This window comes from Myxocyprinus asiaticus, chromosome 49 (assembly GCF_019703515.2).
Source record: "Myxocyprinus asiaticus isolate MX2 ecotype Aquarium Trade chromosome 49, UBuf_Myxa_2, whole genome shotgun sequence".
NCBI classification, from domain to species: Eukaryota; Metazoa; Chordata; class Actinopteri; order Cypriniformes; family Catostomidae; genus Myxocyprinus; species Myxocyprinus asiaticus.
Window position 1 is genome coordinate 3,144,657 of NC_059392.1, and position 25,620 is coordinate 3,170,276.

At 39.8% G+C, this 25,620-nt stretch overlaps 1 protein-coding gene across 6 annotated transcripts in view; it reads left to right on the forward strand.

Moving 5' to 3' along the window:
* The window catches only part of LOC127438034 (receptor-type tyrosine-protein phosphatase S-like), a 276,854-nt gene that overhangs the window by 242,338 nt on the left and 8,896 nt on the right, over positions 1-25,620 (forward strand). For all 6 annotated transcript variants that reach the window (XM_051693295.1, XM_051693296.1, XM_051693297.1 and 3 more), the window contains 9 exons: positions 326-449; positions 3,594-3,769; positions 6,987-7,106; positions 12,105-12,259; positions 13,828-14,113; positions 17,299-17,477; positions 17,587-17,713; positions 17,812-17,937; positions 25,193-25,347. In XM_051693295.1, the coding sequence (XP_051549255.1) occupies positions 326-449; positions 3,594-3,769; positions 6,987-7,106; positions 12,105-12,259; positions 13,828-14,113; positions 17,299-17,477; positions 17,587-17,713; positions 17,812-17,937; positions 25,193-25,347 (1,448 nt within the window). The remainder of the gene's footprint in view (positions 1-325; positions 450-3,593; positions 3,770-6,986; positions 7,107-12,104; positions 12,260-13,827; positions 14,114-17,298; positions 17,478-17,586; positions 17,714-17,811; positions 17,938-25,192; positions 25,348-25,620) is intronic.

The window sequence follows — 25,620 nt, forward strand, 5'->3', positions numbered from 1 at the left end:
ACTAGCAATTTCTAGTTTTATGGCAGTGATGCAAACTAAAACCTATTATTGGCAATATTTTTTAAGAGACAAGCCCTTCAATATGTCCTGCCCAAACTTCAGGTTTCAATAGTAAATACTGTACATCAACGCAGGAAAGAGAACTGTACTGGTCAAGTGATTTCTTGATGCCTTGACAGTAATCCTCTTTTTGGTTTCTTCACCAACTTTTGACACTAATGTTCAAAATGATGTCCTCTCTTAGCATTAGTTTTGGTGCTGAATATATTACAGGACTGGCAAAGCCCTGAGGGTTATTTTCTCAACTTCATCTTTCTCTCTACAGTCCATCGATCCGGGCCAGCAGTTCACCTGGGAACATTCCAACCTGGAGGTCAACAAACCCAAGAACCGCTACGCAAACGTCATCGCCTATGACCACTCCCGCGTAATCCTGGCTCCCATTGAAGGTCAGGCAGAACCGCATACACCATTTCAACTATATATATATATTTGTTTTAATTTTAAAGAAACATCTTAAGTTGTATATTGTGTATTTAAGTTGTGTATCAAGATGTAAATTACAGAATGGCTGAATGAAGAGTCTCATATGCGTTCTAGGAAGATCAGAACATTTTATTTTACTGAAAGATCTAAAAATCTTTCTAACAAATGTAAAAATTCAGTTTTGTCTATTTGTAAAGATCGTGGGATTCATTTTTTTGTTTTTGTCCTTATAAATCAATCTGTTTTCTTTCCTCCACTTAATTTTATTGTAATTTTACTTGCGTTTAGAAAGCCAGTGTTGGATAATGCATAGTATGTCAAAATAAAACCTTTAGAGGTGAAAGGGTTCATAAAGGAGTAAAGTCTCAGAGTTCTGTGAGACCCTCGGTTGGCCAAGTGAGGTATAGATGCTTTCAAGCTTTTGGATGAAACAGAAAATGTCACAGAAAATGAAAAAACTGCTGCAGCTGCCTCTATTTCAACAAAGCTCTTTGCTATTATTCCGGCAAAATGCCCTGAGAGGATATAAGTATTGTTTCTTTCCATCTAGAATGCTTTCAGAGCAAACTGTCAATCCTACCTTGTGTTGTTTACACTTATCCCCCTCCCCCCCCTTAAGTTCCCTCACTCGTTTTGACATCACCTTGATTTTCGCCACAGTTCACCACGAACCAATTTAGACAAGCAATAACACAGCATAACAAAATCATCACAAAGACAGTGCCCATAAATGCATAAATTAATCAAGTTCGAAATTTCCATTTTACAGTGCAGTGATTTCGCCATTAGACACAGCAGTCGAACGATTCTTGCAGGCAGCTGTATGCTGTTCACTTAGCTATGACTAAAGCAACGCTCCCACTATCGCATTGTGAGACTGGGAAGAGGCTTTTAATGGCATTCTCTCTTTTTTCCCCCTGATTGCTAATTTTGCCTTTTCTCCGATGTAGTGGGGGCTTGAAAATAAGCACAGCCAAGTGTTTCGTTGCTCGCTGATAAAGAATGACAACAATTTAGCACCACAGGCATGTGTTTGCGATTGAAGCTTTTGTGTTTGGTAAACTGTACAATTAAATATTCCTCTCTTTATTTGAGAGAGGTTACAATCAAGCACTGACTCCCAAGTGTAATTATAAATGATTTTTTTCAATCCTTTTAGATAATTAATGTTGTTTGTTGAGGCACTCATCACTATTCACTATTACCATTGCTCATAATTATGGTTAAGGATTTGAACAAGCCCCTAACACTTCCAAGATTTACAGCCAGAGCAATAACAGTTTCCCCAACACCCAGATTGATTCAAGACCTCCAAAGACCCAGACCAGGACTTGACCCCCTAAGACCCAGACCAATTCCAGACTCCCAAAGACCCAGTCCAAGAATAGACTCTTGCGATCCAGACCCACACAAGTACCAGACCAACTGAAACCCTGACCAATTCCAGACCCCCGAAGACACAGACTTAGACCAGTACCAGACACCTAAGACCAATTCCAGAACCCAATGCTAGACCTTTGAGCCCCAGACCTAGACCAATACCAAAGCTCCTAAGACCTAGACCTGTACCAGACCAATTCAAAACCCTAACCAATTCCAGACCCACAAAGCCACAACTTAGACCAATACCAGACCCCTTAAGACCCAAACCAGTTCAGACCCCTGACCAATTCCAGACCCCCAAAGACACAGACCTAGACTAGTTCCAGACACCCTAAGACCTAGACTAAATGTAGACCCCTAAAGACCCAGACCAAGACTAGACTCTTGAGCCCCAGACCTAGACCAATACCAGAGCTCCTAAGATCCACACCAGTACTAGACCAATTAAAATCCTGATCAATTCCAGACCCCCAAAGACCCAGACCTAGACCAATACCAGACCCCCTAAGACCTAGACCAATTGCAGACCCCCAAAGATCTAGACCAAGACTAGACTTTTGAGCCCCAGACCTGGAAAAATACCAGACCTCCTAAGACCTACACCAGTACCAGACTAACTCAAACTCAGACAAATTCTAGACCCCCAAGACCCAAACCAATTTCAGGTTACTAGGCCCTTGACATCCAGACCCAGACCAATACTAGTCCCCCTAAGATGTAGTCTAGACCTCTTGATACCCAGATCCAGATGAATACCAGACCCACTAACCACCAGACCAAGACTAAACCCCTCAAGGCCCATACCCAGAGCAATTCTAGACCTGTGCCCGGATCCAGACCAATGCCACAATTATGTGGTCTTGAGGAGGCAACAAGATCAAGACTCCAACTCTGTTTGTTACAACCTGTAGCAGTAGCACACAGGCCCTTTACCTTTATTCCCACCATCTCTTGGATGCTGAGCTTATAGGGAGTGTGTTTGGCTCCTTTATAGGAGATTTACAGCCGGCCGCCCAGAACGATGGCAGAAAGAGAGTGAGAAAAGATCCAGCATGGGTTCTGCTCTGCTGATTTACACCTAGTCCAGCCTAATTCCACCATATAGCATCTGGCCCTAAATCAGTTACAGTGGATGTGGTTGGCAGCCCTGGGAGGGCTAGATGGGCCAGAATAGCAGGGAAGAAAGTAAAAAACAAGGAGAGATCAGCAAAGAAGCTTGATGACTTTTCTTTCACAGAGATTATTTTCTATGATAGATATCTGTTGCAAGCTCTGCAGTAGCCTCTTAACAGAGTGTGACTTTATATCATATTAGTGGAGTAGAAAACAGCACTACTTGTTTTTTTAAAAGTTAACAGACTCACACAATAGCATCGTCAGCAATTTTAGAACTTTTAAAAATAGTTGTTTTAAAGGGGACACATTCTACACTTTTAAAAGGAAAGTTAAAGTGAAGTTATAGTGTTACAGTGCAAAAATATTTTAATCAATATATTTCTCTTGTTTTCCAGTATAAATATCTAAACTTTCTTCCTTAAAACAAGATAAGTTAACTTGAGAAGCAAATATTAGATATTAAAACGTATTACTTGGTTTAAACATAATCCCCACAAAATTATTGTTAGGTTTATGCTAAAAACAATTTGCCAATTAATTTGCCAGTGAATTTTGCAGCAATTCCAGCTCTAATTTTCACACATATAACCCTCATGCTTCATTTCCAGGAATAACAGGCAGTGATTACATCAACGCTAACTACATTGATGGCTACAGGAAGCAAAACGCATACATAGCCACACAGGGTCCGCTGCCAGAGACATTCGGAGACTTTTGGAGGATGGTGTGGGAGCAACGAGCTGCTACTGTTGTCATGATGACGAGACTGGAGGAGAAGTCACGGGTGAGGCTTGTCAAACCACAACCAATCAAATTCCACAATTAATTATCTAACTGTTTTGCCACTGATATGATGTCAACTCTGAGTAATTAAAAACGCTTTTTTTAATTTTTTACATCAGAAATTATTTTCAATCAGTACTTCAATCCAGCTCATTGCAATGCATTCTTTGATTGCTGTCTCTGGAAAGGATACATCCAGTGCTGCCTCAGAATTTGGCCGAAACAAGGTAGCTTAGAGGCCGTTCACACAGATTTTGTGCGTAAATGTGTTAGATGGACATCTTTGACCGTTGAGAGTCAGCTCGCTGGTTTTTTTTAGCGTTTTTTCATGTGTCTATTTAAAAAGAACTGTAACTTTTAAATCTCCAGAAACTGGCATTGCGCTGCGTCTAGCTTTTGAATGGCCCCTTAGAAGATGACTGGGCTTGTTAAAAGACTGAACAAATTGACATTATTCCAGTTGAATTGCCAGTACTGGCTGAATGAATATCCAAAGAGTATAGATAAGAATGGAGGAAATTAAAGAAAGGGTCTCTGTCCGATAATAGCTAGGAATCATCTCTCAGCTCTAACAGGGCAGTGTGGTACATTTACCAAAAAGAGAGAGAACCGTTCTTTTTCAAATTCAGTACATACTATAAAACTACGGGAATTCGGATGCAGCCCAAGAGTTCATTTAAGATAAGCCCAACACTGTCAGGCTCAAAGAACTCATGTATTTCATATGCCTTCATATGGTACTTCATATGCTACTGCCTGAACCTTGGACTCGGGATAGACCTCACCTAAATGACCTGCCAGTTGAACTGCAATGCACCTCACTGATCTCTGCCTGCATCACCTTGGTCTATTGATGGACTACACTCTTAAAATGGAATACATAGACTATAATTTAATTGCCAACAAAAGCCTTCATCAGCCAACTAACAAAGGACAATGCATCTATGTGAACTTCTGCAGTTAATCCAGGATGAACTTCAAAGTCATTAGTCATTAATCTTACAGTTCATACAAAATCTTTGGTAAACACTGGCCCTTAACACTTACTTAGTTTACTAATTTTAAACCATGACTTGCACTGCACATAAGTAACTAATATTGGCATTATATTCATGTTGTTTAGTCAGAGGGGAACTGGCCCCCACAGAGAGCCTGGTTTCTCCCAAGATTATTTTTCTCCATTAACCAACATCTTATGGAGTTTTGTGTTCCTTGCCACAGTCGCCTTCGGCTTGCTCACTGGGGTTATAAATACAATTATTATTTAATTACTTATTTTATACACAATTTACAATCATATTTAATCAAATTACATAATGATGACTCTAAGACTTCATAGATATTACAGTTTCATTTTCTGTTAATGCATGATTTTCTGTAAAGCTGCTTTGAAATGATGTGTGTTGTGAAAAGCACTATACAAATAAAATTGACTTTACTACACACCGTCAATATCTCAGGACACTTCTCTGTCTTTCTACCTTTCTCTCTCACCATCTTAGTAGGCGCCACACATCGCATTAGAGCTCTGTCAGGTGCGATCAGAATGAGCCATTCAATCTGCAACATAAGCGCAAAGAAAGCGTTAAACCTGTACATTTCTGAAGCAGCGAGCTGTCACATTGCATCAGGGCATGGGAAGGCGGCCCGACACGCCATGCTCTGTATTGAGTGAATCTTAATTAGGACTGTGGCGGGCTGGGGGTCTGTCAATGTGCCAGGTGTCAAAGGAGGAAAGGAAAACATTATGCCAGGGTAACTGATGTGACGTGGCGGGAGACATGGGTACGCAAGGAGGGGTTGTGATTGCAGGTATGAACCCCTGGGGCTGAGGTCGGATGGTCTTTTCCAACCAACTGTACTTCTGAATCACTGCTGTCGATTTGTGAATCAATGGGGAGCCGTTTGAAAACTCTCAGAAAATGCCCACGTTTCCATTGAGTTACCTTTACATTTCTTTGCAGACACTTCTATCCAAACAGTGCATTCAAGCTATACATTTTATTAATATGTACGTTACCTGGGAATCAACCCATAATATTGGCATTGCCAGGGCCATGCTCAACACTGCAAAAAATAGTTCTTAATGAGTTTTTAATTTATTTTCTTTTCACTTGTATTCCAGTAAAAATATTGTATATATATTTGAATATATACATTATATTAAAGAGCTATTACACTGATCAGCCACAACATTAAAACCACCTGACTAATATTGTGTAGGTCCCCCTAGTGCTGCCAAAACAGTGCCAACCCGCATCTCAGAATAGCATTCAGAGATGATATTCAACACAATTGTACAGAGCGGTTATCTGAGTTACAGTAGACATTATCAGTTCAAACCAGTCTGGCCATTCTCTGTTGACCTCTCTCATCAACAAGCATTTCCATCAACAGAACTGAGCGGTCACTGGATGATTTTTGTTTTTGGCACCGTTCGGAGTAAATTCTAGAGACTGTTGTGTGTGAAAATCCCAGGAGATCAGCAGTTACAAAAATACTCAAACCAGCCCATCTGGCATCAACAATCATCCATGCAATTATCTAATCAGCCAATCGTGTGGCAGAAGTGCATAAAATCATGCAGATACGGGTCAGGAGCTTCAGTTAATGTTCACATCAACCATCAGAATGGGGGAAAAAATTGGGAGCGTGGCATGATTGTTGGTGCCAGACGGGCTGGTTTGAGTATTTCTATAACTGCTGATCTCCTGGGATTTTCATTTGTTTATAATAGAAGTGATCTAGTTTTCTGCAACATAGTCTTTGTTGCTTCAGTCTAGAAAACATAGTCATCATAGTTCAGAAAACTTATCAGAAGAGGACAAAATGACTTTAGCAGTTCCTGGATTTTGACTAGCAGATTTAAGTGGCCAGTAAGCAGTTTGTTGTGTTTTGCCCCAAAACTGCTTTTTTTGGATAAGGGGTATGTGTGCATTTCCATGTACATCCGTTAGCTCTTAGATGGTTGTTTGACTAAATTACAAGAAGGATTTTGGTGAAATTTAGCTCAGTAGCACCCTAATTCCTCAGCAAACTGAATCGCAAGTTTGAATTTCAATGAAGGGCGCGAGGAATTGCAAATGATTGTCTGGGTAAACAAGAGTGAATGAACAGAATTTGAGGTCACATCCAAAAAAGACACCAGAACCCACATGAAAGAGATATATGTCTGTTAGATGTGCTAATGTCCCCTCTGTTATCTCATCCACTTGCAGATAAAGTGCGATCAGTACTGGCCCAGTAGAGGGACGGAGACCTACGGTATGATTCAAGTGACGCTCCTGGACACCATCGAACTTGCTACTTTCTGTGTGCGCACCTTCTCCCTACACAAGGTAAGACTTCCTTTTGATTTACTAGTTAATGTACACATGCGTCAAAAGGATGTCATTGGTTATACCATTGCGTCTCAGCTAGAGGTAGACCGATATATTGGTTTTACTGATTAATCATGCCGATAGTTGCTTTTTGGAACTATCGGTTATCGGCAAAAAAGTATGCCCATAGCTGCCGATAGATTTATTTATTTTTTTTTTTTTTTGCGTTCCTCTACAAATTAAGTTTTTTTAACCCTTATGCATCAATTTAAAAAAATTACTCAGATGTCCTTAGAGGACAAAAATGTCAAAAAACTGTCATAATAATATAATATATTCATATTATTTTCCACTTTCAATTAGTACATTTTTTTAACCAAGATCAGTCCTGATTATAACTACCAAATGTTCATTCATTCACACACACACACAATTTTAGCTGCATCATTTATTCAATTGGCCTGCAGTGCTCTATATAGAGCAAACAGAGAATAGGTAAAAAAGCTTGTATTTGCTCCATAGGCTAAACATGAGAAAAATGGCGCCATCTGGTGAAAAATATTAAAAACATTAATTTTAAAGCCAGGGCTCCGGAATGAAAGCATAATATCATAGAATTCATGATTTTATGCTTTAATGACACTGGGATCATATATTGCAGTTTTAATGGGTTTCATTTTTATCCTTAAGGTCCTGAGTGTACAGTTGAAGTCAGAAGTTTACATACACCTTTGCCAAATACATTTAAAATCAGTTTTTCACAATTCCTAACATTTAATCGTAGAAAACATTCCCTGTCTTAGGTCAGTTAGGATCACTATTTTAAGAATGTGAAATGTCAGAATAATAGTAGAGAGAACGATTTATTTCAGCTTTTATTTCTTTCATCACATTCCCAGTGGGTCAGAAGTTTACATTCATTTTGTTAGTATTTGGTAGCATTGCCTTTAATTTAACTTGGGTCAAAGTTTTGGGTAGCCTTCCACAAGCTTCTCACAATAAGTTGCTGGAATTTTGCCCCATTCCTCCAGACAGAACTGGTGTAACTGAGTCAGGTTTGTAGGCCTCCTTGCTCGCACACGTTTTTTCAGTTCTGCCCACAAATTTTCTCTCAGATTGAGGTCAGGGCTTTGTTATGGCCACTCCAATACCTTGACTTTGTTGTCCTTAAACCATTTTGCCACAACTTTGGAGGTATGCTTGGGGTCATTGTCCATTTGGAAGACCCATTTGTGACCAAGCATTAACTTCATGGCTGATGTCTTGAGATGTTGTTCAATATATCCACATAATTTCCCTTCCTCATGATGCCATCTATTTTGTGAAGTGCACCAGTCCCTTTTGCAGCAAAGCACCCCCACAACATGATGCTGCCTCCCCCATGCTTCACGGTTTGGATGGTGTTCTTCAGCTTGCAAGCCTCACCCTTTTTCCTCCAGACATAACGATGGTCATTATGGTCAAAAAGTTACATTTTTGTTTCATCAGACCAGAGGACATTTCTCATAAAAGTAAGATCTTTGTCCCCATGTGCACTTGCAAACTGTAGTCTGGCTTTTTTATGGTGGTCTTGGAGCATTGGCTTCTTGCTTGCTGAGCAGCCTTTCAGGTTATGTCGCTATAGGACTCGTTTTACTGTGGATATAGATACTTCTCTACCTGTTTCATCCAGCACCTTCACAAGGTCCTTCGCTGTTGTTCTGGGATTTATTTGCACTTTTTGCACCAAACTACATTCATCTCTAGGAGACAGAATGCATCTCCTTTCTGAGCGGTATGATGGCTGTGTGGTCCATGGTGTTTATACTTGCATACTATTGTTTGTACAGATGAACATGGTAACTTCAGGCATTTGGAAATTGCTCCCAAGAATGAACCAGACTTGTTGAGGTCCACAATTTGTTTTATGAGGTCTTGGCTGATTTCTTTTGATTTTCACATAATGTCAAGCAAAGAGGCACTGAGTTTGAAGGTAGGCCTTAAAATACATCCACAGGTACACCTCCAATTCAGTACACCTCCTATCAGAAGCTAATTGTCTAAAGGCTTGACATCATTTTCTGGAATTTTCCAAGCTGCTTAATTTAGTGTATGTAAACTTCTGACCCACTGGAATTGTGATATAGTCAATTAAATGTGAAACAATCTGTCTGTAAATAGTTGTTGGTAAAATTGCTCTTGTCATACACAAAGTAGATGTCCTAAACGATTTTCTATTAAAGGAACTGAGGTTGAAATATCAAAATTCCCCCAAAAATACACTTTTTTTTTTATTTGTGGGCATGAATGAAATGTAATGATGATTGAATGACAGGACCTTAACCACTATAGACATTGTGGGGGAGAGACTAGTTGAGAGATTTACCTCAAAAGCCGGTTGTATCATATTTGATACATGGATTTCAAAGGGTTTTTTTCAATAAAATAATATAAAAAATTTTAACCAAGCACAAGTTGCATATATTCAGCAAATACTCATTTTAAAATATCAGTAACAATATTATCATTACTGTCTCTTTTACTTTATTAAAATAAGCTGTCATTTATCCCAACATAAGAGTCACTTTTCGCACAAGTCCGCCGGCATTTTAAATAGATCGATATAAACACTTGAAACCACTCGCTTGAACAAAGAGTGAAACAGGAGCTGTCAAACATTGTGTATCATATTGATGACAAACACTATTTCGTCGTTGCAAAAGACTACCATTCCAGAGATGTGAGCTCTCTCTCCAAGGAACGCTTTGCTTTAGACATTTTAAAGAGTTTTGCGTCACACAATTTCCCAACGGACCCTAAAGCAGGTTTCTCTTTAAGCAGACACATAACACAGTCTCGCTTTGGAGCCCCGACAAAAATCAGCAACCAGGACGACTGCAAACGGTTGAAGCAGGGAAACGATTTTCAAATACCCTCCCAGGGTACTCATCTCTCCGACCCTGTACACAAACACAAACACACGTTTTTATAATCTCCTCATTCCTCATCCATCATCTTTTAATGTTACGCCTGCCAAATACAGGCACTTAGCTAAGTGGCCCGAGCAAAAATACAAAATTGGCATCCCAGATGCACAGCGGTCAAGTAAGCACAAAGAGGTTGGAGAAAGGGAGAGAAATAGAGAGGGATCATTGAGTTGCACAGTCAGGCTGTAATGTGACTTAAAATGGATTGCACTTTCACTGTAGTGAAGGGTGCCAGTAAGACCCGGGCCAAAGAGATATGAAGAGTGTGCTCATGGCTTTGATGTAGTGCTTTTTGTTTTAAACCAACATGAAATCAAAACTGGGGCTATTTACTTATTGCATGTTACTGCTCTTATTGTGAACCATTCATCAGTATATGTTATTCCAAAGAAAAACTGTTTGTCTTTGAAACTATAACTTGCTTCACCTCTCCATTTTGGATGACATCATCAAGCTTACTTCCAACCAACTCAGGCTCAATTTGGGCATGTAACGCCCAATTTTCACGATCCAATCAATTCCTGATGGATTAAATCAAGCCCTGTCCAACATTTTGTTTAGTAGAATATCCTGTTATACATCAGACTATGGAAGTAAAATCGGTTGTGAATGGCATTTTGATTTTAATGTCTAAGTAATAGCTTGTTTTTTGTTTATTAACTTTGTAAAAAATGACAGATTTCTCCTTTAAAGAGTGCACAGTGTATTGCATTGTAAGGGTGAATAGTCAGTTTGGAAACCTACACAGACTTTTACACACACATACACACACTAGTTGGAATGGCAAGGTGTATTTATGTGTATGCATATCCAGCAGTCGCACGCACAGCATTCTCAAAGTCACGAATTCTTAAAAACAATCCTGCACAAGCCCTTCCACTGCAAAGAACACCTCTGCCAAAGACAGCCACAGAAAAATCCAGAAAACTGGGCCAGTTTTGCTCTTAATTACATCGTTTATTTATTCATTTATTCAAAGGAAGTCTCTGTCAGAAAAGTAGCCACACTGAAATGCAAAACCTCCTTTTAAAGATGTCCAGGATAAAAAATAAAACGAGATGCTAAAACTAGCAGGACATTGTAAGTTGTCTTTTCTCCCAGAAATGTTCCATGCAGCAGACACATCCCTGGCTCTCTTACTTGCGTCAAGACACAGTTGGATTTTTTTGCAGCAAACGTGTTTGTGACAGAAGGCGATGCCAGAATCTGTACACATGGCTGCAGTCTTACTGTCGTTGCATGTTGACTTAGCGTGCTTAGTATACTGATGACAAACATGTAAACATAGACTACGAATATATGTGTAGTGATGGCCAAAAGATAATTAGACTAAACAATTCTGCCATGCAAAGGCAAACCGCAACTACCCATTCTGTCAAAATCAGGTCTCTTAAAGCTAATTTATACTTACTTAGGGAACAGGTTTATTTTAATTAAGTGTCTCACTCAATGGTAGAGTGGTGCACATGGCTCGTCCCATGTGGGATTCAAACCAACAACCTTCTGGTTACTAGCTTTGATTCTTAACCACTACACCGCATATTTCAAACTTACTATATATAATTCTTGCATTGTTTCTTGTGGTCTATATGGGTTTTTCAATGGCCGATGTCGATATGATATTTAGAAAGCAGGATTGCAGATGACCGATATAAATGCCGATGAACATAATACAATTTAACAACAGCAAATCAGATGTACACCAAATTTCTAAAGTGAAACAAACATTTATTTAATGCTATATTTACTCAAATTAGCATAAACTAGAAAAGAAAAAACTTGAAAACAAAGTGTCGACTATCCATTGACAAATCTATTGATAGATTTTGGAACTGACACAAGGAAATGTTAACACTTCTGTCAATAACACGGTTATTGGCCTTTATCGCAAAATAGCCAAATATCGGCCAATTAGTCGGCCTGGCCGATATATCGGTCTATCACTAATTGTTTCTACCATCAAAGCAAAGTAAAATCTGGCGTTATGGCACTTTATAATTTATTTGTAACTTTTTTTGTCATTCAAACCTGCCTTTCATCTTTCTCTCAGAACGGATCCAGTGAAAAGCGAGAGGTGCGACAGTTCCAGTTCACCGCATGGCCGGACCACGGCGTTCCTGAGTACCCCACTCCATTCCTGGCTTTCCTCAGGAGGGTGAAGACCTGCAGCCCACCTGATGCCGGCCCCATCATTGCCCACTGCAGGTCAGAACTCCTGGTACCAGTTCTCAGGAATCTGAGAAAGTTTAGACCTGAAGAATATTTAATGGTACCTTCACGTGCTATCGGAATTATCGTAAATACGAGTTTCCCTCTCGGAAGTTGCACATAAACGACCCCTCAAGTCGTAATTACGACAGGGAAACTGAGATAATTTTGATACCTGAGTTTCTGAGATGGAAGGAGTCGTAAACTTTCAACATGGTTTAGGAAAGTATGGTTTCTGTAGTAAATGACAGGTTTTGATATTTTTCGAAATGCAGCTAATTGTTAACGCTTGCAGTTTCGGTCATATTCATTTATGTATATCAGCAACCATTTGATGTTGAACGTTTTTACACTGTGAAAATAGCTTGTATTTGACCAAAATTCCATTATCGTCAGAAAGCTAGCAGAGTAATATGTATTATTGTGTCAAAATAAAAGTTCCTTAAGAAATACGTATGAATAAACCTGGTGTCATCCATGTTTCCTGTTCTTTTCAACAACAAAGCACTTGAACGTAACATACTCTTAATTACCTCTTTAGAAGTGGGAAGTAGGATAATTCCGATAGCACATTAAGGCAGCATAAGTTTAGGACAGTCTAGAATTCCAGCTGTGGTTACATGCAAAACTTTAAACCATGGGTTCCCAAACGTTTTATCAGCCTAAATTATTTGACCTAAATTGTTTATTGAAGTACCACCTGAGATCTTAAGTAGAGCTGACCTATTATTAAATGCACCGATCAGTCACAACATTAAAACCGCCTGCCTAATATTGTGTAGGTCCCCCTCGTGCCACCAAAACAGAGCCTAACCCGCATCTCAGAATAGCATTCAGAGATGATATTCTTCTCACCACAATTGTACAGAGTGGTTATCTGAGTTACCGTAGACTTTGTCAGTTCGAACCAGTCTGGCCATTCTCTTTGAGAAATACTCAAACCAGCCCATCTGGCACCAACAATCATGCCAAATCATGGTCCAAATCATTGAGATCACATTTTTGTGAACATTAACTGAAGCTCCTGACCCGTATCTGCATGATTTTATGCACTGTACTGCTGCCACACGACTGGCAGATTGGATAATCACATGGATGATTGTTGGTGCCAGATGGGCTGGTTTGAGTATTTCTGTAACTGCTGATCTCCTTGGATTTTCATGCACAACAGTCTCTAGAATTTACTCCGAATGGTGCCAAAAACAAAAAACATCCAGTGAGCGGCAGTTCTGTGGATGGAAATGCTTGTTGATGAGAGAGGTCAACAGAGAATGGCCAGACTGATTCGAACTGACAAAGTCTACGGTAACCCAGATAACCGCTCTGTACAAATGTGTTGAGAAGAATATCATCTCTGAATGCTATTCTGAGATGCGGTTTGGTGCTGTTTTTGCGGCACGAGGGGGACCTACACAATATTAGGTAGGTGGTTTTAATGTTGTGACTGATTGGTGTATAATGAACCGTAACTGGTGCTATTTCTCTCTCCATCTATCTTTTGGGGGAAAAAACAAATTGGCATTATAGTATTGTACCTTGCCGACTTAAGTGAATTGTGTTTTCAGTGCTGGTGTTGGTCGTACGGGTTGTTTCATCGTGATTGACGCTATGTTGGAGCGCATAAAACACGAGAAGACAGTGGACATCTATGGTCATGTGACCCTCATGCGCTCCCAGAGGAACTACATGGTGCAGACAGAAGACCAGTACAGCTTCATACATGACGCCCTGCTGGAGGCCGTTTCCTGCGGCAACACAGAGGTGGCGGCACGAAGCCTCTTCTCGTACATCCAGAAGCTGGCTCAGGTGGAGACCGGAGAGCATGTCAGCGGCATGGAGTTGGAGTTTAAGGTACCAAACGTCATATAAGAACCACACATCTAAATTGGCAAAATTCTTGATGCCGCAGAATTTCATTGTCGATGTATAAAAGTTCCATCAACATTACATCTTTAATACTTTAGCTTTAAAAAAATGGGGCCTGTTGAAAAAAACAGCTTAAACCAGCCTAAGATGGTTTGTTGGTCTTAGTTGGTCTCCCAGGCTGGTGTTTTGGCTGGTTTTAGAGGGGTTTTGGGCACATGTCTGTTGTTAGAATATATGGCTGACCAGCAAAACCAGTTGTAGTCATGTTGATAGACCTGCTTAAACCAGCTAAGATCAGCAAACCAGCTTAGGCTGGTTAAAGCAGCAGCAGGAGCAACACCACGGAAAAACATATTTTGTGCATCTAGCCATTTTCGTAAACCTGACTGTTAAACGTCCCAATGTCTCCGCACAAGAAGATCTCCATGCAAGAGCAGTACACACCTCTAATTACATCTCATCGAACATGAAGTTTCAAGAACTGTTGATCTGGAAGGCGTGAAATAATTTAATGCACCATATAATCATTTGTTGTTTTTTTTTAATGACTTGTCACAGCGAAGGGGTGCTTCCGGGTCATGCAGAACAGCTAATAATGATCCACGTCTCTTGGGAGCGTGTTTTGTTTCCGTGGATACAGATGTGAAACTCTAGCTCTAGTTGAGACAGAAACGACTTAGTTGGCACAGAGTTGATGACAAGCAGAGATGGATTGTGGGAAGGGTAATTAACACCCAATGAAGACGGATGTTGAGGAGAACGGATGTGTTAGGTAATGAGAAGAGAGGGATTGTGGTGCCACAGAATCACATATGGATATTCAAACACTAGCTTTCTGGGCTTGAAGACCTTGGAGCTCTTCCTATTTTTTAAGCTCCCTCACTCACTATCTGTGTCTTTCTCTTGCTTGTGGAACAAAGTAGTAGATTGGTCAAACAGCTAAGCAAAAGTGTATGAATCATGTGTTCTGTATTTTCTGTCGACTGTTAAAAATCAGAACTAGCAAGGTTTGATTCACGAATAAATTACTCTTTCAAGTCATTCTTTTTTTTTTTTTCAAGAGATTGGTCAAACAGCCAAAAAAAAGTGTCTGAATCGTGTGTTCAGTATTTTCTGTCAGCTGTGTTTGATTCACGAATGAATGACTTTTTCGAGTCGGTTTGTTTCAAGAGATTGGTCAAACAGCTACGCAAAAGGGTCTGAATTGTGTGTTCGGTATTTTCAGAGCTAGAGATGTTTGATTCACAAATTACTAACTCTTTCAAATCGGTTTGTTTTAAGAGATTGGTTAAACGGCTAAGCAAAGGGGTCTGAATCGTGTGTTCTGTATATTCTGTGGGCTGTTAAGAATCAGAACTAGTAATTGTTTGATTCTCGAATAAATGACTCTTTCGAGTCAAATTGTTTCAAGAGATTGGTTAAACGGCTAAGCAAAGGGGTCTGAATCATGTGTTCGGGATTTTCTGTCGGCTGTTAAGATTCAGAACTATCGATGTTTGATTCACGAATAAATGACTCTTTCGAGTCAGTTTGTTTGAAGAGATTGGTCAAACAGCTAAGCAAAGGGGTCTGAATCGTGTATTTGTGATTTTTGACAAATAAATGACTCTTTCGAGTCAGTTCTTCTCATGAGATCTGTCAAATAGGTAGGCAAAACAGTCTAAATCAGCTCACAAATTGGTTTGAATCAGTCTAACAATTTGCTTATGCATTGAATCATTTGGAGCAGTTTCTTATTCCATACAGAACAAAAACATATTTTCCTAAAATTAATTAAAAACGAACATGCTTATTTTTTAGTTTCGACACTTGTTTGCTGCTTGTGAATGAAAAAGGTTGATTAGCTTCAATGTAGCACACTACTTTTGCCATGTAGCTTTTAGCGTGACTAGCTATTTTCTTTTAATGTATAGCTTTCTGTTTAGCTCATTTTCTGTAGAGTTGTTATCTATGGGGAGTATAATGGGGCCAAAACTTGAGCGCTTATATCCAGGTCAAAAGTTTTTGTTGATCTATGACAGGCGTCTAATGAGCCCTTTTTGGGGGATGATTTTAGATTATTATGACTGGCGCTCCCCACTGGAATATCTCATGCCCATCCAGGTGCCTCTTTGAAAGCTACTCAAAGGAAGGACAATCAACCAGTGTCCAGCTTCTGAAAAAGAAGGAGAGACTGGGCCTTGAGCTGGAACTGAATAGATTTATGGTCAGGCAGAGGCATTACCTGGAACATTATGTGGCACAGTTTCTGGATGTTCCAGGCTTGTCCAGTGAAAGGAGACAATCCTTTCAGACAAGTGACCTAGAAACAGACTAAAATTGTGGATACTGTGGCGCTGTTGATGTTAATTGATGGTTACAAGCCCTAATTTGGATCATGACACAAGAGTGCGGGACTTGTGAATGTGTGCGTGCAGAATGGCGGAATTACACACTGGTGTATTGTAACAATATAAATAAAAGCGCCCTAAAATTACAGTGACCCATTTCGCCAATTGGAGTCAAGTTCTGTGTGACATTTGGGTTGTTTTTTAAAGTAGGGTTTCATGCCACCTGATGGAAGATTGATGGATTTTGGTAATTATAACAACAAAGTGTTGACAGGTTTCCTGCTAGTAGATATAAACTGGGTCACCCAGTCGTGCCCATTTACAGACACTCTAGGACAAACAGATGGAGTAGAAAAAAAATAGATGTGTCAATCCAACAGAATCTTTGTAAACGTGATGCTGTATTGACAAAAAGATTGTGAGTAAGTTAAGTTTAGGCAGTATTTTTTAACAGTTTAGGTTATAAGGCAAATTATACTGGCGAATCGTTTTTGACACAACACGTTTTCAGCAATTCTAATCTTTCAAATTACATTTTTCTGTTCTCACTGAAAGCGAAAATGCTATGCAAAGCAACAACATCACAACCAGTCAGAACAAGTTTGACATTTAATATATTTCTATGTTGAGTCTGAATTCGGACCAATGAGATTTCACTGTGGGCGGAGCTACTCAGTGCAACACAACTGAAATAGAAGCCAAACGACCAACGAAATGTCTTTTCGCACATCGTTTGAGACTGATCTCACCGATTAGGATGAAAACTAGAAATTGGATCCAGATTTCTTATTTGTCGCGTTATATTTACTAATTTTCTTGTGTTTGTTTCTCCATCCGCAGCGTTTGGCAAACTCTAAAGCTCACACGTCTAGATTTATAAGTGCCAATCTGCCATGTAACAAGTTTAAAAACCGCCTGGTCAACATCATGCCGTACGAGACCACTCGAGTCTGCTTGCAGCCAATCAGAGGCCTGGAGGGTTCTGACTACATCAACTCCAGCTTCATCGATGGATACAGGTACAACTACTATGCTCTTCTTAGCTGTGAACAACACACTCTATTTAACCATTTTCATTAAGAGCGGCTTGCATAAATTGGCTTCACGTTTTCCAACTCTTTCCAACAGACAACAGAAGGCTTATATAGCAACACAAGGCCCATTAGCAGAAACCACTGAGGACTTCTGGAGAATGCTGTGGGAGAACAACTCCACCATCGTGGTGATGCTCACCAAACTGAGAGAGATGGGCCGAGTGAGTACCTTTATTCCTCAAAATGAACAACTTCATTGTTACATGGATGTATAGAAAAAAATTGGTACAAATGAATTCAATTGTTTGTGTTTTCACAGGAAAAGTGTCATCAGTACTGGCCCGCAGAGCGTTCTGCTAGATATCAGTACTTTGTGGTGGACCCCATGGCGGAGTACAACATGCCGCAGTATATACTCAGAGAGTTTAAAGTGACAGATGCTCGGGTGAGTCTTAAAACCCTTGTAAAAGAGTACTTTGGTGGAACCAGGGTGTTGTGATGGTATTAGATGGTAATACTTTGATATGGTTGATAAACATGTTCATTTAACTTTGACAAGCTATTTACGTGGTGTACTCCAAGGTGCTTCAAAGGATATTGTGGTATTACCATGAAACATCCAAACAAAAATGTGGTACTTTGATATGTACCATATTCAGACACCATGATATTTACATCAACGAATACCATGATACTGCCATGGTACCATGCGACTGAATCATGGTAATACCACGTTTATTTTATATATAACACATTTATATTTATATATGGTACTGAACGATTATATACATAATTTTTTCATTGAATGAACGAAGAAAGATACTTAAGTTTATTTATATTAACCAATATAACAAAACAGTAATCAACAGCAATATTTACATATAATACCATGTTACAGTATAACCATATTCATATACTGTACATTTGATAAGGTGTGGACATGGTATATCAAGGTTTTTCAAAGAATAGCATGGTATTACAATGGTACCTAGTACTGGGTAAAAATATCGATTTTCCGATGCATCGCAATCTTCATTTGAACAATCACGATATAGATTCTTAAATCCCAAGATCAATGCGCAAACGTCTACAATGCAAGTAAATCGCTCGCATATTAGACCGTATTTCACCCTATGCGACTAAAATGTCTGTGATTAGCCATTGGCTGGTAAATGTTCAGATTTCTCTCAAACTCTATGTCTCCCAGTGCGTCCAAAGGGGGGGACGCCTTATCGTGAAGAAAGTTTACATTTAAAACATTAAAGTCTCCGTATGTAAGCTTAGAATCTGAACTTTTCAGAGATAACCATCACTTCTGCATTTATGCTATTTAAAATAACAAAATAAGGCCTCAAAACATTTGCGTTGAAAGTTAGCGCCCACAGAAATATGGGGTAGAAATATTTATATAAAAATAAATAAAAGTCCTTCACATAGCACCTAAATGGACAAGTCATATATCAAAAGAAAGCTCTCATTCTCAAGACTGTGACTGTACAGGTTACTTTGTTGCCCTAATACCACAGTTTGAAAGATTTTCAAAAGAATAACAAATTGAAATCTGACTTTAGTAAGTCATCAAATACAAACGTCTCTTTTATGCTCCGATATCTGCTGCTGTAAGCCCCAAATATATAAAAACTTTATATCTGCTTTTACCATAGGAAGTTCTCTAAAAAATGAGCCATTGTTTACTTGTCTGTGAGCTTGCTTGGCTGAATAATCCAATGTTATCTCTTAGATGTCCAGAACAAAATATGCCATCCAGAAGGAAAAACATGCAAAACAAATCATCAAAAAAAGATGTTTTGACTATTGATGATTAAATGTTTTATATCATCGCAAAGGGGAGGATCTCTGCATTCTAATGACACTTAAATTGAGCTTCTAGTCTACTCAGAGGCCGATATATTCAATGAAATAACAAGGGTGGTGCTTGAACTGAAAATTAGACTGAATGTCTATGGACGAGCACATCTGTGAGAGCTAAAATGCATTAGAGGGCCACTTACATTTTAGATCTGTATATTGTGATGCAATGTGATAAAGAAAAAAATTCTAGAGCTTTCTGCCACATAGTGGAATAAAATGAGCCTTTTCAAAGTGAGGTCGAGTGAACAGAACCAGAATTACATGTTTACAAAGTTACGACAACAAAAAAAAGTTTTTATCATAAGATTATAAACACATACAATATTATTGATGAATAATTGGAGTCTTTTTTTTTTTATTTGGGTGGTTCTCTGAAAAATGAGACCAATTTTTGGCAATTAGTCCACAGAATGTGTGAATTTGAGTGTGAAAAATTGTGGGCAGCAGCCCAAAAATGCACCAGAGTTTAAGGGGCTAAGTGGTATATTAGTCCAGAAATTAGCAATGAGACCTTTCACTCCATCTTGATAGTTAAAGTTTGGTTTGACTTTGTAAGGGGGTTCAGTGGAAAGGAGGAGGCGAGAACCGGCTTGACAACTTAAATAATAATTTAATAAACAATTTAAACAAAAAACACACAACTACAAACACACAACACAGCTGTCTGTAATTCTCTCTCTCTCGAACTGTCGTCCCCGGCCGCCTTTATCCCTTGCGCGCCCCATCAGGCTGATTGGGGACCGGGTGTGTCTCATTCCAGCCCGGCATGACGTACATCCCCCCCACCCTTCCTCTCCCGGGGGGGGGGGTTGGGGTTGGGGTTGGGCGTGCCTTATGCCCCGACTGCCGGCGGGTCCTCCCCGCCTTCCTCAACCTGGGAGGAGACAGGAGGGGAAAAAACAACAGCAACACAAAATGGCGAGGGAAAGGCCAACACGGAGCGACAGAGAGAGAGAGAGAAAAAAAAAACTCACCGGTTCTCTGATGCGCCGTCGCGTGGTCCTCGATCACTACTCCACCCTCTCAGGCGGACTGCAGCCGCTCCTCCCCGGGCGGACCGGAGTCAGACCTCCGACCCCCAGCGGACAGAACGCCCCTCCACGTTCCCGGCGTCCCGTGGGGACTCTTCTCCGCCCCTGACAGCGGCCCTACCACTCCAGGCAGTCGGGGAGTTGCTTCCCTCCTCCCCCCGCGGACGGCGGTCTTCTCTCGACCCCTCCGCGTTCCCGGGGGACGGCAGGGCACTCCTCCGCCCCCGGCAGCGGCTCCCTCACTCCAGGCGATCGAGGAGACCCGTCCCCACTCGTCTCGCGGACGGCGGCCGTTCCCCGCGTCCGGGTGGTCGGGCTACTCCGTTCCCCGTCGGACGGCAGCGGCGCTCCCCTGGGTGGACGGCAGTGTCGAGGACCCTGCGACGGGAATCCCTGCTCATACCCGGGGTTCGGCACCAGTGTAAGGGGGTTCAGTGGAAAGGAGGAGGCGAGAACCGGCTTGACAACTTAAATAATAATTTAATAAACAATTTAAACAAAAAACACACAACTACAAACACATAACACAGCTGTCTGTAATTCTCTCTCTCGAACTGTCGTCCCCGGCCGCCTTTATCCCTCGCACGCCCCATCAGGCTGATTGGGGACCGGGTGTGTCTCATTCCAGCCTGGCCCCGCCCTCCTCGGCTCTACAGACTTGTTCAGTGTAATATGTGTCCAAAGACCAGATCCATGCAATCCATTTGTAATTCAATAAAGTCTTTTTTTAATATCCTTTCTGTTCTTTACAGTCAGTTGTTGATCAAAAACAACAAAAAATTAATATTTAATGTTAATCACGAATAGCACAGATGAGGATAGGAGCTATTTAGTCCTCTCTCGTAAAAATATGCTCCGGAATTCTTAAAGAAACAGTACCGATTTTTTGCACGTGTTCTACAAATCAATGTAATATACTTGTAAATAGTATAATTTATGCATTAAACAATTTATATGTGACAAAAATATCATATATAATATTCATTGATGGTACTGTGAGCACAGCCCACAGAATTCTGCAGATTTTCCATCAAACTTAGCGCATACAGTTTGTAGATTGTCTTGGCCTGCCCCTTGAATCTTAGCAGTGGGTCTTTCTCTAGAAATAGTCGATCACTATAGTTGAGCAAATGGTTAGCAGAACGTCTTATTTAACAACTCAAACTTCTCATCTGTCAAGTTGCCCTCTGACTGTCACAGTATGCACAAATGCAAACGGACAGCATGGCAAAGAATTGAGCATCCTGAGCCTTGCTCACTCCAGCCAAGCACTTTAATTGTGATTGAATCATCCAGGCAAGGCTCTCCAGTAATCAGACTGTAGAACGTGGCTTGTGGAATCAAAGCAAACTTTAATCAGAGAGGACTGGAGGAGGTGGGGCTTCAATGGATGGATGGGAGCTGAGAGAGGAGAAAAGAGGAGGCGAGCCACGATGCAGCATTCAGTTTGGCAGCGAACAAGTCACGTATTTAATCACACGATTCGAAACACATCACTTGGCCTTTAGGGTGTGTGCACAATTAGTTTCAGGCTCTTTTCCACCTCGTTTTGTTTCTCTCTCGCCTTTATTTCACCCTTTCTTAGTTAGTAGCAAAAACAAAGTGCTTGCTTCAGTTCATCAAAAGAAGAATAATGATGTTGTGTGATTCCAAACTAGCACTTCCAAGAAGAGATAAGCTAAGCCTGCACAATAGAGCAAAAAAGTCTGTTTTATTTGATATACACGTCAGTGTATATGCATTTGCTGTGAAATGGTTAAAGGTTGATTTCTTTTAATCTGAAGAATCATCATTCCAACCAAACAGCCACTGTTGCCAAATAGACTGAAAGGTTTGATGCAAGAGGTGAAAAACAGGAAAAGTTCAGGTAATAAAATAATCAAGGCATGTTTTCCTGCAGTCTTTCACTAAATGAATGTATTTATATGCACCAATATAACTAAACCAAAGTAATAAACAGCAATATTTACCTAGATATTTTTTACATAAACATTTTAATACATTGAAAATGGCACCAATTAGGCCGCAAACTAATCGTTGAACCGGAGTCAACCAATTCATTGAATTTATTTATATGCACCAATATAATACATATTAACAAACAGCAATTTTTACCAACATACTGTATATTTATACAATTTGAACTCCTTCACGCAAACACAGAACTTACGGCCGTTTTTGTATAAAAAAAACTTAACGCTCTCAAACTCGCAAGACAATGAGAGATTGCTGCAATAATTTAATCGTATGGTCTTTAAGAAATAAAAAACGCATTAAATCATTGCAGTATTCAGTGTTGCTTAATTTTATATTGGCAGCTAATTTATTGCGAACATGAAAAATATAAAAATAATAATAATAATGTTTAATGCAAGAAGTAAATTAGAGTGAACCTTAGCAAAATAATCAAGGCATGTTTTCCACAGTTTTTTCACTTAATTCTTTTTTATGCACCAATGTAACAATACATAAAAATAAAGTCCTAGATATATTTTTACTTGAACATTTTAACGCATAAAAAAATGGCCCTAATTTTGCCCAAATTGTTTTTTTGTTTTTTTTTTTACCAAAATACTGACTTACAGAAAGTGTCGTTTGAGTTGAAACGTAACTTCGTTAAACATAAGACGCTATAAAAACTAGGGATGCATCGATACCACTTTATTTCACACATTATACACATTATTTCAATATAAACGTATAGCTTATTAAGAAACACTTTATTATTAACTAGTATACTGGATAATGTAGCAGCAAAATTAACAGTAATTCCAGTCTTCAAGTCTTCAGTAGAAAAGAAACCAGTGTTTTCCCTAAAATGTTTCAACTTGCATCTGGACTTTAAAGGATTCGGATCTCTTTTTTGTTCAATTTAGTTGTAAGACATCAAAAGTTCTTTTTTGGAACCCATTCAACTTAAATATTGTTATAAATTGTAAACAAATACTAATGATGACAATAATAATAATAATAATAATAAATTGTTATTAATATGATTATTATTGACTTTTAATTGTAATTTTAAATACAACAGTAATATATTTAAATCGTGCATTTTTTAAACCCTCACGCTTTTATTTTGACATTCTGAACTCTCCAGGAAGTCCTGTATGTGTCTGCTTGTAGGCAAGTTCACAGTAGTTTAATTCGCTTCTTATTCAAATTCTGTTAAAATGCTCCTCCAGTGCCGTTCTAAATGCATACTATAAGTGAACCGAACTATTGAGCATCAACATCTGAGATGCTGTTCTTGAGTAGTGCTCAAATATTGCACACCGCTGTGAAGGCTAAAAATAGCCGCGAGTGCATCACCAGCCTGTGCATGAGTTTGTGTCAACAGAGCAGCACCATTCACTAACACGCTGGTGCTGCACATACTATATATTTACTTATTAAACACAGTCTTTTGTGATTCACAGAGCTATCGCACGTCTTCAAGTGGCTTTGAATAAAATGCACGAGTCATATGAACTGCTTTAATGGTGTTTTTATGGTTCTTTTATGTCATTTTTGGAGCTTGACAGTAACGAACATGACTAACACACAGTATCAGATTTGGATCAGGCTCGTCGGACCGATACCCGATCCGTATAAAAGCTTCAGTATCGGAGCCAATACCGATCCAGGTATCGAATTGGTGCATCCCTAATAAAAACAACGGCAGCAAAATCATTGAGCACGTTTACATGCACACCAACTCGCTGATTACTCCCAAAAATCAGCTTTTTTTTTTTAATCTGACAAAGCAAGAAAACCGTGTTTAGATGAGATTTTAAATAATCCCGTTATTCTCTGCATTTGTCGTCAAACCGTGAAGAGACATGCGCTCAACATGTGCGCACATTGGATAAGCCGGTGAGAACACCAGTAAAGGTGTTTACGTGACACACGAAAATGCCGTAATAGGCAACAATCTACCTGTTTCGATCAGTTTATTCTTAAACAGTTTATGATTTTACAGCAATTTAAAGGAATGCTGTTTATTGCATTTACATGACCACACATGTTGTTGGTTTATTAAGCATAATCGTGCAAGTAAACGCACTCATTGCAAATACATCGGGAAAATACAATATATTGCCCAACCCTAAAAAAGATGAGCAAGATTTTGACCAACTGTAGTGTATGTGATCCAAAAAGCTCTTAGTTAAAGTGTCTACTCGACCAGTATGATCCGCCTGCATCTCTCACAGTGCTGAACTCCGCGTTCTGCCTGAGTTTCCCTTCGATTATTTTCTTTCTCGTTCTCTGAAATGGACATCAGCCTTCGTTGGGCATCTTTGCTTACCCGACCAGGCCTTTCTCTCTCTTTTTCTTTTTTTTTTGACGGGAGGCATAATGGAGGAGTGCAGTCTCCACTCATCCGTCAGTGCCAAAGCCGCAGGGTTCTCCAAACCCAGAGTCAAGCCATCGATCACCTGCCCGGATCACTCCATTTAGCACAAAACAACGCCAGTCACGCCAGATGCACCATTGATTTCCCTTAACCGAGAGTTATTCCGGCGAAAAAAAGCAGGAAAAAAACAATGACAAAAGACATAAGGGTGTAGAGTTCGCTCAGATTTGAGCAGTAGATGTTTGGCGTAGTCTCCCTCGAGTAATCCACTATCAAGATGGCAGGGCTCTATTGTGGTTGGCAGCGTTTCGTCTGGATAGTCATTTATTGACTGATCCGGGCAATCTTATTCCATGAAAGAAGGGATTGTGTCGGAATAAAACCAATGGAAGCCCTGATAGAGGGTAATTGATATAAGGTTCTGTTGACATTTATCTTTGTGTTTGTTTTCTCGCTCACAGGATGGCCAATCCAGGACTGTACGGCAATTCCAGTTCACAGATTGGCCGGAACAAGGGGTGCCCAAGTCCGGAGAGGGCTTCATAGATTTTATTGGGCAGGTGCATAAAACCAAGGAGCAGTTTGGGCAGGATGGGCCTATTTCTGTCCACTGCAGGTGAGGACATGCACATATTTTCAACACTGGCAAGAAAACTGCACTCATCAATTGATTTCATAGGGTCATTAAAAGGATAGTTTAGCCAAAAATGAAAGTGAATTATTGACTCACACTCTTAACTCATATGGTGTTTTGTATTGGAGCATAAAATGAGATGTTTAGCAGAATATCCCTGCTGCTTTTGTCCATACAATGAAAGTGGATGATGATTACAGCTGCCAGTCTCCAAAAATGACCCAAAGTTCTCATAAAAGATGACTCATGTTATAG